At 41.1% G+C, this 16,871-nt stretch overlaps 1 protein-coding gene across 1 annotated transcript in view; it reads right to left on the bottom strand.

Moving 5' to 3' along the window:
• Window positions 1-16,564, bottom strand: part of LOC139454958 (uncharacterized) — a 33,610-nt gene extending 17,046 nt beyond the window's left edge. The window contains exon 1 of the mRNA XM_071236556.1: window positions 16,525-16,564. Coding sequence (XP_071092657.1) covers window positions 16,525-16,564 — 40 coding nt within the window. The remainder of the gene's footprint in view (window positions 1-16,524) is intronic.
• Between the last annotated feature and the right edge of the window lie 307 nt (window positions 16,565-16,871).

The following is a 16,871-nucleotide window of genomic DNA, read 5'->3' as shown; positions in this document are numbered from 1 at the left end:
CCTTCACTGAAAAAAAAGCGATATAAATTCCCATCCAGGGGAATCGCCAGAGATAAACGTTGGAGCTGGAGATTGAGAAGATCGTTCTACAGACAAATGCTGTTGTTATCGTGGCGAGACTTCCCGCATCAGCGGGGACTGCTCGCCACGTAGGCATCAGGTTACATTTATCTCTGTAATGATAAAAAAAACTGCTTTGTCCCTCTGGGGTGAGTTCTATTACTTATTGATCTCAACTTGATGCTAACCTCCACGTGGTATACAGTTAAGTGCTTCGCGGATTTTTACATATTCGTGCAGGTGTTGTGAGGCTGTCTACGTCACATTGCCGGGGATATATGTAACAAACAGCTGATGGTTTCCGTAATAATTTCAAGCGGTGCAGTTTTTATGTCAAAATGTTTTGGTCTGCCGAACATAATAGGAAATATGAAGACTTTTTCAACGTGTAATGTTTTTTCAAGATCATTTCTGTTTTTATAAGACTCAACGGAATGATATATTGTGCATTATTCGAAAGGGTTTTATCATTGGAATCCGAGTCAGTTATTAAGCGTTTGTACTTTTTACAATTCGTATAAACTGGAGTAATTTTAGTACATGTTTGATGGTTATTTTGACTTTATGTAGACTCTTCAACCTACACAAGACGGTGTATGTTCTTGTCTGTCGCGATATGAGATCTATTACATGCAGATAGGAACCATACACCCTCGTGTTACATTATGTGATCAGTAAATTCAAAGTCTTCTGTGCGTTTTTGAAGACCCGTTTGTTGTGAGTAAATACAATCAGTTATATTGCAACATGTCAAGCTATTGTGGGAGGAAAGCACGTAGTCGGATGACGCACATGTTGGATAAAGCGCATGTTGGAGGAAGCGTACGTTGACGAATGTTGGGTAAATTGAGCGCATGGCGAATGACGCACGTGTTCGATGGTGCACATGATTGATGAAGCACATGTTGTTGCAAGGTGAGGTGAAGTGAAATGGGGTTTTAACGTCGCGTCCAAGATTATTGCACTTATATAGCGACGTGCATGTACGTGTGTTTGTGTGGCTGCTTGTACTAGTCCGGACTGACGCCGATTTATAGTGCTACCTCACTTAGATACCATGCCGCAGTTTAACATGAATACCCCTCTCAGACACAGTATACTGACTCCGAGCCGACCAGTCCTTGTTTAAGCCCCTTAATGCCGAGCGCCAGACAGGGTAACAACAAGTACCATCTTTTAACGTCTTTTGGTATGATCGAACCCCGGACCTTCCGCTCTCTGGGCGGACGCTCTATCACTAGACCACGGAGGCGGTCTTGTTGTTGCAAGAAGCACATGATTGACGAAGCACATGTTTGATGAGGCTTGATGAATGGAGCACATGGTGGGTAAAACAATGAGGGATGAAACGCATATGGGTAACGCACAAGATGGATGAAGCACAGTGTGAATGGATCACATGGAAGCGCATGATGAGGGACGCTGCACATGTTTGATACAGTGGAAGGTGGACGATGTGCCTGTTTGATACAGTGCATGGTGGACAATGAGCATTTTTGATACAGCGCATGTTAGACGACGCGCATGTTTGATGCATTGCAGTGTAGTGAAGAGCTACATACAGGTGTCATTGTAATTATAAAACTACCCAGAAACTTGAGAGCACAAACATGTATCTTTAACATTGTTCCTTTAAACCTTACGCCTCTGTCGTATGATTATAAGATATAATTGTCATTGATCATTCGTCGGTAAAGTTATCCATATTCAATATCCTTAAGGCATCCGTCGGTATCGTTATCCAGATCCAGCATCCTTTGGTGGTCATGTGTCCATCGGTGCATCCTTTGGTGGCCATATCCGTCGGTGTACCCTTTTGTGGCCATATGTCTGTCGATACATCCTTTGGTGGCCATGTCCGTCAGTGCATCCTTTGATAACCATGTCCTTCGGTGCATCCTTTGGTGGCCAGGTGTCCTTCGGTGCATCCTTTGGTGGCCAGGTGTCCTTCAGTGCATCCTTTGGTGGCGATGTCCGTCAGTGCATCCTTTGGTGGCCAGGTGTCCTTCGATGCATCCTTTGGTGGTCATGTGTCTGTTGGTGCATCCTTTTGGTGGCCATATGTCTGTAGATACATACTTTGGTGGCCTTGTGTCTGTCGGTAACATCTTTTTGTGGCCATATGTCTGTAGATACATACTTTGGTGGCCATGTGTCCGTCGGTGCATCCTTTGCTGGCCATATGTCTGTAGATACATACTTTGGTGGCCATGTGTCCGTCGGTGCATCCTTTGCTGGCCATGTACATGTGTTCGTCTTTACATACTTTGGTGCCCATGTGTTCCTCATTGCATCCTTTTGGCGTCCATTCGTGTCACTATCTAGATTTCTTTTGTAGTCTTTGTTTTCTGATTCTTACTGTAAAAACAGGTTGCACATTATATAAAAAATCCCCCCAGTTAATAAAACCCACCTTTCTTTCCAATAGAAGTTTCCACTCTATGTTTTTCAACAGTAACCTTTAAACATTTTTCAGACATTTTGCCTCTGAGTCTGCGATGCTTTGGACACCCCCTTCCCCAGCATACTAGTATTCATTTTTTCTCGTAGATATCTTGGTTTCTGAAAAAATAACACTTAACTGTACAAATATTGTCAGTTGAGCTGTGGTCTGAGATCCCTCAGCAGTAGACAACCTGGCGTGTACCTAATGCTGAAGTCAACCCAACTCTGTATGGAATAATTATGCATATGAGCTACCCTAAACTATCAATCAATTTCAGCAGCGGAGAAGAAGATTCTTTTCTTGCATGCTACCACCAGAAATAACGTGTAAGATAAGCGGAAGGATGGCAGCCTTCGGGGACGCTAACTGTCAGTTCGTCGCTTGAAATTCATCAAAGTTTCCTATCAGAATGAACGAGAGCCATTGTGAATAAATCAGCAATTTTGTAATCGTATCAACAATACATCACGTATAATGAGCCAGTCACGTGATCTGTACGTGCCAGCCTCGGTCTGGTGACCATGCCAGAACGACACGTCCCGTCATGCAATCGCGACGAGATAAAAGATGGAATCGGAAGCTGTTGGTTGGTGGTCTCCCGCGCCACGTGGTAGATTAACTGGCGTTGTTTACGACAATTAACGAGGGTAAATGTAATAAGATAAGCACATATCTAACTATTGTCTCTTAATTTATGGCCCCGAATGACCACTACATATCTACAGTGCTTACTATATATCCCCAGTCATGGGCTACCGCTGCCAATTAAATCCGCCATAAATCTCGCGTGTAACATTACTTCCGTACGCGCTACGATACAACGGAAGGTGATAAGCCCGCGCCATCTAGCGGTCGTTATCGAATAGGAGTATTTATGATGGTAGATAATACGGTCTATTATGTCAACTTAATAACAGTCTTCATGCGATAGAATACAGCCCGCTGCACGTATGATAATAATTGATTTATATTAGACACTTGTTAGTGGTAACACGGTAACACGGTTAAGGTAACAGCCGCGAGACGAACATACCGAGACCAGACACATCGCAACAAGCTTATCTATCTTGAAGCCGTGATTATAATGATTCATTGGGGTTATTAATTGTATAGAATCTCAACCAAGTATTCTTTTGAGATTTTGGGCGGTGTATATTTCAGAAGTTATGGATTAATAAAATATAAATATTTATGATATTAGGCTTTAAAAGCCGCATGCTAACTCGTTTTACCATGGTAATATAATCAACCGTTTAGATAGATTCATGAGACGCGTCGTGTATTTAATTAGGCTGGCGTAATACCAGTGTCATAATACTAGAAACATATTTTGTTAACAAGATATAATTAATGTTTTGGTTTGAAGGTTTTTTTACATTCGAAAGTGCTTGTAAACTACTTGGTATGATATATTTATCCAACGATTTCTATGCTGGCATAATTCGCTTTTCGATATATCAATTGCTTGTTTGTACGCAAATGTCCCAATTATATGACGGCGGTCCAGTCAAGTCTGGACAAGACAGTCCTGTGATTGATATCATGAGCATCGCTCTACGCAATTTGGATACGATGACATGCATCAGCCAAGTCAACGAGCCGGACTACGAGTTTTATACACGAGTCTTGTACAGTGTGTGTGTGTGTGTGTGTGTGTGTGTGTGTGTGTGTGTGTGTGTGTGTGTGTGTGTGTGTGTGTGTGTGTGTGTGCATGTGCGTGTGCGTGCGTGGGGGTATGTGAGGGAAACATTCTACGATCGGGATGTTAATAAAGCGCCTTTGAGCAAGCCACCTGCTGCAGTAATCTTTCTGTAGCCGATAAGATGCTTGTGATTATTTTGACGATTAGAGATGGCGATAATTACTACACCCCGAAAACATTCCGCCAATGTAAGGGTAAACTTTTCATGTGTTTTTTGTACCAATGTTTAGTTAACCTAACGACCATATTCACAGTACCATAAACATGTCAGAGCGCAAACATTGTTACATTCAACTGTTCTGTGATCCTCGATCGATGCTGAAACAAGATCCTCAGGAGTTGAAAACAAGGTTCAAACTTCCCCCACAGAAGGGTCTGTCATTGTAAGAAGCGGAGCAAGCACTGCACGTGCAGATCACACACACAACCCCGTGCACTTCGCACACATAAGGGCCGTGCAAATATTGACTGTGACATATGTTTGGGAAATCTGGGGCCGTGTTGCTACAAGCTGGGTTCATTTCCCGACGATTAAAGCTGTGGATGAGAGCGCTCCTCGTTCATTATCACACTGAGTAACAATATCAATAGTGAGCGCTTATAAAACTTCTGTTATAATTGAACGTGTGATGACTCCCGCCGTCACCTTATGACCCCTGAGGTCACCCCAAATAGTCAATACTCACTATAAAAGTCATTTCTTGGGAAAATCGAGTTTAAATGCTTCATTAAGATTGACTTGAATTTTATCTGGTAGTCTTTGATGTGATTTAAATTTGTCAGGTTTCACCAATGATTCGTTTACGCCTTGTTCGGCAATTATTACAGTCACATTTACGTCTGAAAATAATTTTGTCAAGGGCGTTCAATAAGAGTCCAGGCAAAAATGGTGTTTTTTTTAAAAAGTGGCGTCGTACGTGTGGCTCGAGTTGTGTAATGAATAGCCTATGTAGTCACACTCTTAATACTGACTGGTAGTCAGATGACAGATATTATTGAAACATTGAACAACAGCGACATATTCTAACATATATAATGATCACTTTAGACATAATTGATACATTATATAACAAATATTATTGACACATTAAGTAGCATAACAAGGTGAGGTGAGGTGAGGTGAGGTGAGGTGAGGTGAAATGGGGTTTAACGTCGCGTTCAAGGTTATTGCTTTTGTATAGCGACGTGCATGTGTGTGTGTGTGTGTGTGTGTGTGTGTGTGTGTGTGTGTGTGTGTGCTAGTCCGAACTAATGCCAATTTCATAGTGCTATCCCACTGAGATACAATGAGCCATCCAGTCCTTGTTTTGGCCCCTTAATGCCGGGCGCCAGGCAGGGTAACAATTACCATATTTTTAACGTCTTTGAGTGAGTGAGTATGGTTTTACGCCGCTTTTAGCAATATTCCATCAATATCACGGCGGGGAACACCAGAATTGGGCTTCACACATTGTACCCATGTGGGGAATCGAACCCGGGTTTTCGGCGTGACGAGCGAACGCTTTAACCACTAGACTACCCGACCGCCCTCTTTTGGTATGACGGGGCCGGGGATCGACCCCACGACCTTCCGCTCCCTGGGTAGAAGTTCTACCACTAGACCACGGAGACGGTCCACATCATATAACACATAAAATAACATATTAACATATATATCATCGTAACAAATGTTATATTTCTTAGTAAAGTACAGATCCTAGTGCTTTTGGGGGTTGAGTCCCATCCGGGATTCGAACCTATACTGCCAGAGTGAGGCACCTCATCGCCAGCACAAAAGGTAAACAATCTAACCCACTCAGCCACCGAGCCTCCCTAAAAAATGAAAGTCCGACAACTGGTAGTCTAGAATACGTACTTTGTGTACCCCTCTGACAAGTGTAAATTTGCACGGGTCCCATGGCCGAAAGCTATGAACACACAATGCCATTTAGAAAGTGGTCAAATGTAACACATGTTATAATTTTGGATAACACTTTCTTAGTAAAGTATTTTTTTGCGTTGAGTCCCGCCCGGGAATCGAACCCATTTTGTCAGAGTGACGCACCTAATCGCCAGCGCGCAAAGTCAGCGATCCAACCTGCTCAGCCGCCGAGGTTTCATTAAAAGTGAAAGTCCGACACGTGGTAGTCTAGAACCCGGACTTTGTGTACGGTGGTCAGGCTTACTGACTTGGTTGATGCATGTCGTCGTATCCCAGTTGCGTGTGCCGATGCCCATGATGTCAAGCACTGGATTGTCTGCCCCAGACTCGAGTATTTAAACACTGCTGAGTGTGGCGTTAAACAAAAACAAACATAACATATAACATATAAAATGAATGATTCCGACAAGAAACATTCTGTCGCATTTGGGGAATGTCTCTTTTCGGATACACTTTGTCAATGTCTGTACATTGAATCCAGGGCATGGCAAGAACTGAAATTATGCGGAAGGATATGTTTCAATGAATTAAGAATTAAACAATTTATAGGCAGATGGGAAAGATCGAGGTAACCATTTTGAGTCCTTGTCAGATATAGCGTGTTCTTGTGACCGGCGGCCAACGAGAAGATCATAACCACCAACTCAAAATGATCGACAGTGAGTGAGTGGAGTTTTACGCCGCCTTTAGCAATATTCAAGCAATATCACGACAGGGGGCACCAACAACGGCCTCAATTAACAAATTGCACCCATGCGTGAAAAAGAACCCGGGTTTCATTGTAACAAACGTTTTAACCAGTCGGCTATCCCACCGACACATTCGAGATCTCACAAGGTCAAGGACTTCAGTCAGTGTTCCAAACATGAGCTTGGTTAATCTCTGGTCGAGTGAGTGAGTGAGTGGGAGTGTTGGGTTTTAAGCCGATTTGTGCCGTGAACTTTGTACAATGTTGACTTATATTACCAGGTAGCAGACGAGACCTGTCAGTAGAGGGTCTTGTACTTAAATAGGTATGTTTATAGTCAGTGGAATAACGAGATGAAGCGGTCCAGCAAATCCAATATCTGTTCATTTAAAAGGGGGATTCGACAGGTCCAGCGGAAATAGTTTAGATATTGGTCGCGGACGTCGGAGAAGACAATATAGATTGAATCTCTGATTGGTTTCCTTGTCAGCTACGGCATGTCTTTGCACGCGCCATGCACCGTGCGTTAATTGTTTTTAGTTTGAGAAAGTTACATACAGATGACTGATTGTTGGAAAGATGCAAACAGACTTTCAAAAGAAACCTTCTCTGTGTATCATTATGTATCCTAAAATACATAAATAATTATGATATTATTTTTAAAGCGAACGAGTATGGTTTTACGCCGCTTTTAGCAGTATTCCAGCAATAGTTTTATTTTATTTTTAAAAAGATTCCTAACTGTAAATTATTGCGCAAAACATGATTTGTGTTATTCGGACACAATCCTGAAAGGGACACACATTGCCATAGACTGGTTTAATTGCCCTATAGCGCTTGCGCTTCTCGCCTGCATTCGCTAGGAGGAGACGGGCAGGGTATCAGTCTAGCTCTATCCGACATATTTCCCCATACAACTTTTCGCTGCGGTGAAACGTTGACGCATTTCCGTGTTGCAGGTCTGTCTGTCGAGATGGACTGGTACAGGCCTACAGCATATCGCTATGCGAGAAACGTTGACCCAGTTCCGTGTAGCGAGGTACTAGCACTTTTGGACAGTGTTAATAATTGACTGTTAGGCTTCAGAAGTAAACATACTAGCATTAGGGAGGTTGTATGCATATCACAACGTTGTGGGCTTCAAGTTTAACAATATCTGCTTGTCTCCACTGATCTACTTCATTATAAAATAATCTTACAACAATGTAGCTATTACCCCGAAAGATAAACTATGAAGAATATTAAAATATGTAGATTTATCAATTTCAACAGCATAATGAACACCACCATGGTATTGTCAACTTAATACCCTGTTCCTTGAAAACAATAACAAATGTTTCAGGAAGTCATTGTTGTGAAAACACATCACTATTTTGTTTTCATAATATGTTTGTTTTCTTTTATATTGCATAAAATATTTAAACTGTAATATGGCGGCCATATTCTCATTCAGGACTGATTCTGAAAGTACCAAATGCAAATTACAATTTGTTTTACCTTCTGGGTGACACGTGTACTTTATGACAGAACAGGCTTCGAGCATTCATCATAGTACGTAGGCAATACAGCCGAGCTAACTGAGAGATCGGTTAAAATATGTCAAAATAGATAGCTTTAAAAAAAATAATATTCAGTGATAACAATTAATATGTATAATGTCGTGACTAAAGCCATGCACACAAGAAAATGTTTCTCATTATCGTGCAGTAGTATAAAACTGTTAATGATCAATGTTTTATGGTTTTGTATTTATTATATGTCCGGATTGTCCGGATTTTAACAAAGAGTTTTCTTCTCTTGTTTAAACGCCATTGCTGTAAATATCAAACTTCACTGCCAGGGAATAATCAGTCTTGGCTATCTGCCGAAATAACTTCTATTGGGCGTAAAAGGCACAATAGGTGAACATTACATAAATGGATCACTGATAATCAGTGATGACACCAGGTGTTCGCGAAATGGGTAAGCACGACTGACGTCCTGCTCTACTGGTAAACTACGTTTCTGCCTACATGGACAAAAATGTTAAAAACCCTTCTGGTCTAAAGTAATGCTTTAATTAAAGCCAACGGAATTCGTGTCTGCATAGACGGCAAAGGGCCAAGTCAATCACACCACGTTGTATTCATACATGCCTTCCACTCCGATGCTAAGACTTCTCAAGTGGTTGATGTCCAAGAAGGAATAACCAAATCTTGACCTTGGGTCACTTCTGCCCTCGGCTGACATCTTGAATGGATCATGTGACCTGTGGAGCGACACCTAGCAGCGATATTAGGAGTTAATCACCAGAGCTGCATGTGGAGATGGTGTTATCAGAAGCAGGATATTAAATCAGATCACCATGTGATAATTTCTGACATGTTTGTGGTGGATAATCGATACTAGCAGGGAAGATATACGTTATGGGGCTGTAAATTATTGTAATGTATTCTTAAAGAGATATGGCAATTTGTGCTGCCAAGGGCGATGTAAGAATGCAATGCAACGAGATCCACTCATTTCGTAGAAGAATTTCGTTTCAAGAAGTTCTCTGTTTGTTGTTTGCAACAAAAAAACAATTAATTTTGTATGCAAATTGTGTAAGTGACAGGTTCTAGCGGTAAGGCATGGTATGCTTACCCCTTTTGCGAACACCTGGTGTCATCACTGATTTTCAGTGATTCATTCATATATATTTTACTGCAATCTTGCCTTTCTCCCACTGATATCTGTTTCGCCGGATGATTCAAACTGGTGCAGGCGCTGAGGGTTGATAGTGAGAGTGAGAAACATTTCAGGGCTATCACGATGGTCTATATAATGAACATCTGGTCCACACAAACCAATGGTTAATATTATGAGCAATATCGAAGGGACGACGACACACATTCGCCCAGGAAGCACATTGTGATCAGCTCTTACAAGCATGATGTGGCAAGAAGAGAATTTATGATATGCCAAATTGCATCATGTATATTTTGGGATGATCAAATGATGAGGTGTACCTGGTGAACTGCACAGGTGATATCATGTAAATTTTTAGGGATGTGAATGAGACCACTATAAGACCACTAAAATACCCAGATAAATAGCCTGGACTCATTTGCTACTATAACTTCGTTTTCAACCGTATTCGAAAAACTCACAACTAAAAACAGGCGTCCTTTCAAATAACGGAGATAAATCCGGTGCGATTATAATCAGAGATGGTGATTGTGACATCACTTCCGAAATGGAGATTTTTACCCTGGATAGTCGAGGATGGGCCTAATCACGGTGCTCAGCTTTGCTCAGAAAGACGATCCCTCTCCATTCCAGTGGAGAAATTCGTTTGTGATAAACCCTTCATTAACAGCTTCTGAAGCGTCATCTATTTTTAAATGGTTTATGTTCAATTTGTATTTACAATGCTGTTAAATTTGTTTTTCTCATACATAATATAGCTTGCAGCAGAACTCTTTTAAAAGTGTCTTGAATTAGGACATTCAGGGTGGTCTCTGTCACACGCACGTCCACAAGACTGATATACAGTAGCTCTACTTTGAACAGAAATCCAGTTATATCGCGGCGTGTCAGCTTAATGTGGGAGGAAAGCCCGAAGTGATGCAGGTATCAGACGTTAACCACTTTGGTGAAATCCACGAGCACAGGTATGGTACTGACAAACCTAGAAACATAATCGGGGCGAACGGGTATGCTTAGAGTGGAAACCGCGTGTCTCAATTAGTACAGTTCCCATGACATCGGTCAAGAAGTGATCTTAGAGAGGAATTGCTCTTTAGAAACGGATCAAGATGTGTGCAGTTGCAAAAAAGAAACTTTTTGTTGGTTAAGGAAAAACTGAAACAACCAAACCAATGTTGAAATATATAGAAATATAACCGTATCGTCTGAAATCAAGCTCATTTAATTTCTTTGAGGCCAATGTGAGAAATATAATCATCTTTGATACAGATGGTATTGAAATGAAATATTGCGGGACATCTCGCAAAATCCCGTTAACGAGGTTTTCCGTCAGCATGTTCCATTATGCAGCAATATAGGAATCATCGCATGAGACATCACGTGACCTTTGACACTACAACTAATCAAACGAGACCTTGTATGACCTCGCCGATATTTGCATATGTCATATCGAGGCTGGGTCAAAGGTGATTGACACGGGATATGAACAAACTCCTTGGACAGACACATGCGTCGTGATGAGAGAATATGCGTTCAGGCCGCCGACTGTAAGATGTAGCACTGATTAATGCTATCATTGCGCATATCACGACACATAGTATTGTTTCTCATGTTTTTTATAATCACTGAGCAACGTTTCATGTGGTTTGGTTTCCGTATAATCTTATCACAAATGGTGTTACCCAATCTCATTATAATCAGATCTTTCATTCCGATAAGATACCTCACTGTGTGAAGATCTGAGGACACATCCACAAGAGGTCGCGTCAGGTGAGCTTTGTAATCAGCCAATTAGCGCCGAGGCTTCTACATTTCATGCAGTACGAGTGAGAGAAGCATTGACACCAGCATATCTGCTTTCTGTATTTCGAAAACAAACTAGGGGCGGTCGGGTAGCCTATTGGTTAAAGCGTTCGCTAGTCATGCCGAAGACCCGGGTTCGATTCCCGACATGTGTACAATGCGTGAGGCCCATTTCTGGTGTCCCTCGCCGTGATATTGCTGGAATATTGCTAAAAGCTGCGTAAAACCATCCTAACTCACTTGAAAACAAACTAAAATAACAAGTTTGAAAGTAGAAAGTAAGGCGTCGTCTTTATAATGTGGATAAATCATATGATAACATCCTCTCGTTTCTGAACGCCATCGAATGAGAGCACCATTCAAGTATTATTTGTGTCCTTTGTTTGTTTTCATTTGTACAAATCGAATTTCCGAAAAGGGATAGTTAAAAAATGAGCCCCTGTTGTTTTAGAAAGCTGACCGTTGATTGGCTCAAGAACCCGTGCGGCTTTCATTTAAATTGACGGTCAAAGTTCGCTCAGTGGTCACATGACATGACCTTTTATGGATCTTAACACAGACAGGTATCGTATCGAAGTAAATGAGATCGGTTGTTCCCAATGATACAGGGCGTTGCCATTGTCACTACTGTTACGGGGAATAAAGGGTTCCCCACTACCAAAACTGTAACCACAAACGCTGCTGCTATTGGAACCAATGATGTTACCAGTCTCACTACTGTTGTTACCTGCACCAATGATGTTACATCACCACTGTAACTACAACATCTGTTGTTATCTGCACCGATGATGTAACATCACCACTGTAACCACAACATCTATTGTTATCTGCACCGATGATGTAACCATCACCCCCACTGTAACCACAACATCTATTGTTATCTGCACCGATGATGTAACCATCACCCCCACTGTAACCACAACATCTATTGTTATCTGCACCGATGATGTTACATCACCACTGTAACCACAACATCTATTATTATCTGCACCGATGATGTAACATCACCACTGTAACCACAACATCTATTGTTATCTGCACCGATGATGTAACATCACCACTGTAACCACAACATCTATTGTTATCTGCACCGATGATGTAACATCACCACTGTAACCACAACATCTATTATTATCTGCACCGATGATGTAACATCACCACTGTAACCACAACATCTATTGTTATCTGCACCGATGATGTTACATCACCACTGTAACCACAACATCTATTATTATCTGCACCGATGATGTAACATCACCACTGTAACCACAACATCTATTGTTATCTGCACCGATGATGTAACATCACCACTGTAACCACAACATCTGTTGTTATCTGCACCGATGATGTAACATCACCACTGTAACCATAACATCTATTGTTATCTGCTATGATGATGTAACATCACCACTGTAACCAAAACATCTATTGTTATCTGCTATGATGATGTAACATCACCACTGTAACCAAAACATCTATTGTTATCTGCACCAATGATGTTACATCACCACTGTAACCACAACATCTATTGTTATCTGCACCCATGATGTAACCATCACCACCACTGTAACCACAACATCTATTGCTATCTGCACCCATGATGTAACCACCATCACCACTGTAACCACAACATCTATTGCTATCTGCACCAATGATGTTACATCACCACTGTAACCACAACATCTATTGTTATCTGCACCGATGATGTAACCCTCACCACTGTAACCACAACATCTATTGTTATCTGCAACGATGATGTAACCATCACCACCACTGTAACCACAACATCTATTGTTATCTGCACCGATGACGTTACCACAACTGGGGCGATGGGGTACTGCTGGAATATTGCCCAAAGCGGCGTAAAATCATTCTCACTCACTCACCCACCATATCTGCTTTTCTGCACTACTAGTCCAACAACTACTACCGTTACTGCCTACATTGCCGGAGATCTACCTGATGATTTACTGTTTAGTATGGATGTGTATCACTCCATACCTGAGCTGCCCACTCTCCCTGCACACACACTCACTCCGCCACCTTCGTTCTCAGAACCCACAATGCCATATTGTGTTCGTTCTATTTACAGCCTGCAATATGAGACAATTTCTTGGGAGAACAAAAACCAATATTCTCATTTCAGCACAGAATATATTCCATTAATTCTGTGAATGGTCATGCCGGTGCCATAGGCTCATATCCCCCTCATAACGGTCGTGGAATATAATAGCCAGCGGTCATTATTGTCCATTCCGGTGATATTAGTACTAACGCTATGTATGAAATAGCCACTGGTCAGTGATATCTGTGAATGGCTTTATGGAATGGGATATAAATATTTTCCTCAGTTACCAATGCCAACCGTGTTAGGTATAGTGAATAAATAACGATTCGGGCGTATTTACCAATTGGATCTGCGATTCTAGCTGTTTATGTCACGGCCCGAAGGTTATCTCTTTGACGACTCATTTTCTTTCCTTTTCATTGTCAGTACCTTTACGTAGGTGTCACAACTTTAACGACATCGTTCACAAACCACTTGGTAATATTAAACCGTGTATCGAATCAAAACTCAAAAAAGGGCATAAACAGTGCTTTAGTGTTCTGAAACACAGTGCTTTACTGTGTCAAACTCAAACATGTAGTATACACAGTGCTTTAATGTGTCAAACTGAAATATTTAGCATACACAGTGCCTTACTGTGTTAAACTCAAACATTTAGTATACACAGTGCTTTAATGTCTTAAACTCAAACATTTTGTATACACAGTGCTTTAATGTGTCAAACTCAAACATTTAGCATACACAGTGCCTTACTGTGTTAAACTCAAATATTTAGTATACACAGTGCTTTAATGTGTCGAACTGAAACATTTAGCATACACGGTGCTTTAATGTGTCAAACTGAAACATTTAACATACACAGTGCTTTAATGTGTCAAACTGAAACATTAAGCATACACGGTGCTTTAATGTGTCAAACTCAAACATTTGGTACACACAATGCTTAAGTGTGTAACAACGTTAATAAATAAGTAAAAACTGTGTGAAACAAACAATTTAAACAATAAGCATAAATTTTGTTTACAGTTAAATATGAAGAATAAACTGTGCCTTTTTCATGTTAAAGATGAACGTTAAGTACAAACTCTGATTTAATTTATTTGTCAAATATCATGCAAACTGATCCTGGGCGCATCTCGGGCTTAAGTTGGCGTGATCCGATGGCGATCAACGTCGGTTGTCTTCGTGGTTGACGATGTTGCGATATCCATGGTTATTTTTTCTTTGATAAAAAAAGACTCTTTATCTCCAAAATGTCAATAATTGAATACGGGGAGAAATGGTGACTGTTAGGTTTTTCTTGACACCAAGACTATACATTCAACTTCGGATACCGCTGAAAACAAATTAAAGTTAAAGTCTTAAAGAATTTACAAAACTTTAATTTACTATTGCTAATTCAGCCTGAAAAGTGAGCTCTTTCAAACAGATAAACGAGGGTGTCAGACTCCAGGGAAGGAGTGATGAGAGACTGGGATCCTGTCTGCTAATCCGTTTCTGTCATGTCTACTGCGCATACTAGGAGTGAAACCATTTACCGATGATGATTCAGGCATCTAGGGGCGAGATTGAAGTGGCTTTAAGTGCTGCCTATTAGCCATGACCAGTGGTCAGTCAATGCCACGACTCTTCACCAAGCTTATGAGGATGACCAGCAGATCCCATGAAAAGCTTGCTAACAGGAAATTGCAGATATTATAGCCACTCTCACAAGACGCTTCAGACTGGGAACCTGTCTACAAATACCTGGCTAATTGTGTGTGAACTCATTGCCACAACTGAGAGGGTTGTTCAGGGCTCCGGTAGGGGTTGTAATAGGGCTACTCTATTGATTAGTGGACTCATATGGACATACATATACTGATAATAACAGTTATAACAACGTTGCTTGATGGAATATTATTTAAACATTATTTTTAGTGTTCATTTTTGGTTAGATCGGTGGTAAAATATAATTACGTATTTTGTGTGTTTTATAAAAAGAAATCTTTTGGTGGCCCAAGAAACGCCCCATGCTGTTGCACTTTGGAGGAGTCAACCACCTTCCTGCAAAAGGGAGTTAACTGACTGTAAAAGTCCACTTCCATCATGGGCGAACTAGGCTGGAACTTCGGAGTTTTTGCTTGACTAACGAGTTATGTCCCTTCTAAGTCCCTCCTACTTACCAATCAGATTCCACCAAGCATATTACTTCATTTGCTTCAAACAGAGACGGCGCCCAGTCAAGACGAAGTGATGACTGACAAGAGCTATACTGTAATTACTGGAGTACCTTGATTATGCATAGCCCAATTCAAATCGCGTAACGATATCAACATCCGGTTCGTAAACCGCCGTGTAGATTTAAGTCGATTGCAGGATTTGCAAAACGTTTGTACCGTCAACTGGCAGACATTTTCTGAATCTTTAAATCTTTTTAATCAAGGTACTCCAGTAATTTGATTACCTTTTTTATTACAATATAGATCTTGTCATCCATCAGTTCGTCTTGACAGGGCGCCGTCTTTTCTGGTATTGCTGGAATATCGCAAAAACGGCGTTAAGCTATACCCCACTCGTACATACATAGTTAGGGGGGTGTAAGTAATTTCATGAGCTGAATGTACCCAACGATTATCTCGTAAAATCACGTACACTTCTAACGAAATTATCATTAAGTTTTCACAAGTTACAAAATTTATTTTCAGTGAAATATTTTTCGTGTGACAATAACACCTCGAAACCGCATTCAAATATGCCCACTAACATGCGATAAAGCAAGCTTTTTGAGTTACGTCATAATGGGTTGACGTCATGACGCTGTTCATATTACCTCCTCCGTGATCTAAGTATCCTTGGTAACATCTACATCAATAGATCGGTGAAACAGTTTATTTAAACATGTTGAATAATTGCATATCATTCCTTGGGAAGACATATGGCAAGACGACGTCAAACATCTCTGATGCGTCGTGGTCGTCCCAAACATATTCAAACCACTGTGTCCATGGACAGAACCTTATTCCGCCTTATAGAATAATAGCATGGTTTTCTGGTCTGTGTCACAGCAGTCACAACGTTTTCCGAGGCGGGCGTTGGTGCCCTTGCTATGTCGGCCTTTGGACACAGGAATAAGCAATCCTTGAAATGTTTCATGAGCAATCCTTGAAATGTTTCATGACGCACTCACACTTGTTGCTCAGTGCATCCGACTGCTCCTCCTCCGCCATATTCGTCTGACAGCTTTAACTAAACTAGTTCAGGGTAAAGCTATACTTTATTACACTACACATGGGGTTGGGGCAAACTTTATTTCTTAAATCGGGATCTAGCATGGTATCTCGAAGTGCGAACAGGATCACTTGTGACGTAACAAGCAAGTCAAGCAAGTCAAACATTATGACGTCATGACATATTTACAGGCCGCACAGGCTACTCGCTAGTCTGTCATACACCCTGAAACAAATATATCCAATACAGCCCATGCAAGTCTATAATGTTTGGCAAGGTTAGATAACTGTAGTATCTTAAAATGTA

This window comes from Haliotis cracherodii, unplaced genomic scaffold (genome assembly GCF_022045235.1).
Source record: "Haliotis cracherodii isolate W230 unplaced genomic scaffold, xgHalCrac1.p SCAF_11, whole genome shotgun sequence".
Taxonomy (NCBI): domain Eukaryota; kingdom Metazoa; phylum Mollusca; class Gastropoda; order Lepetellida; family Haliotidae; genus Haliotis; species Haliotis cracherodii.
Note: the sequence above shows the minus strand (reverse complement) of the source record. Positions and strands in the feature narration are given on the sequence as shown.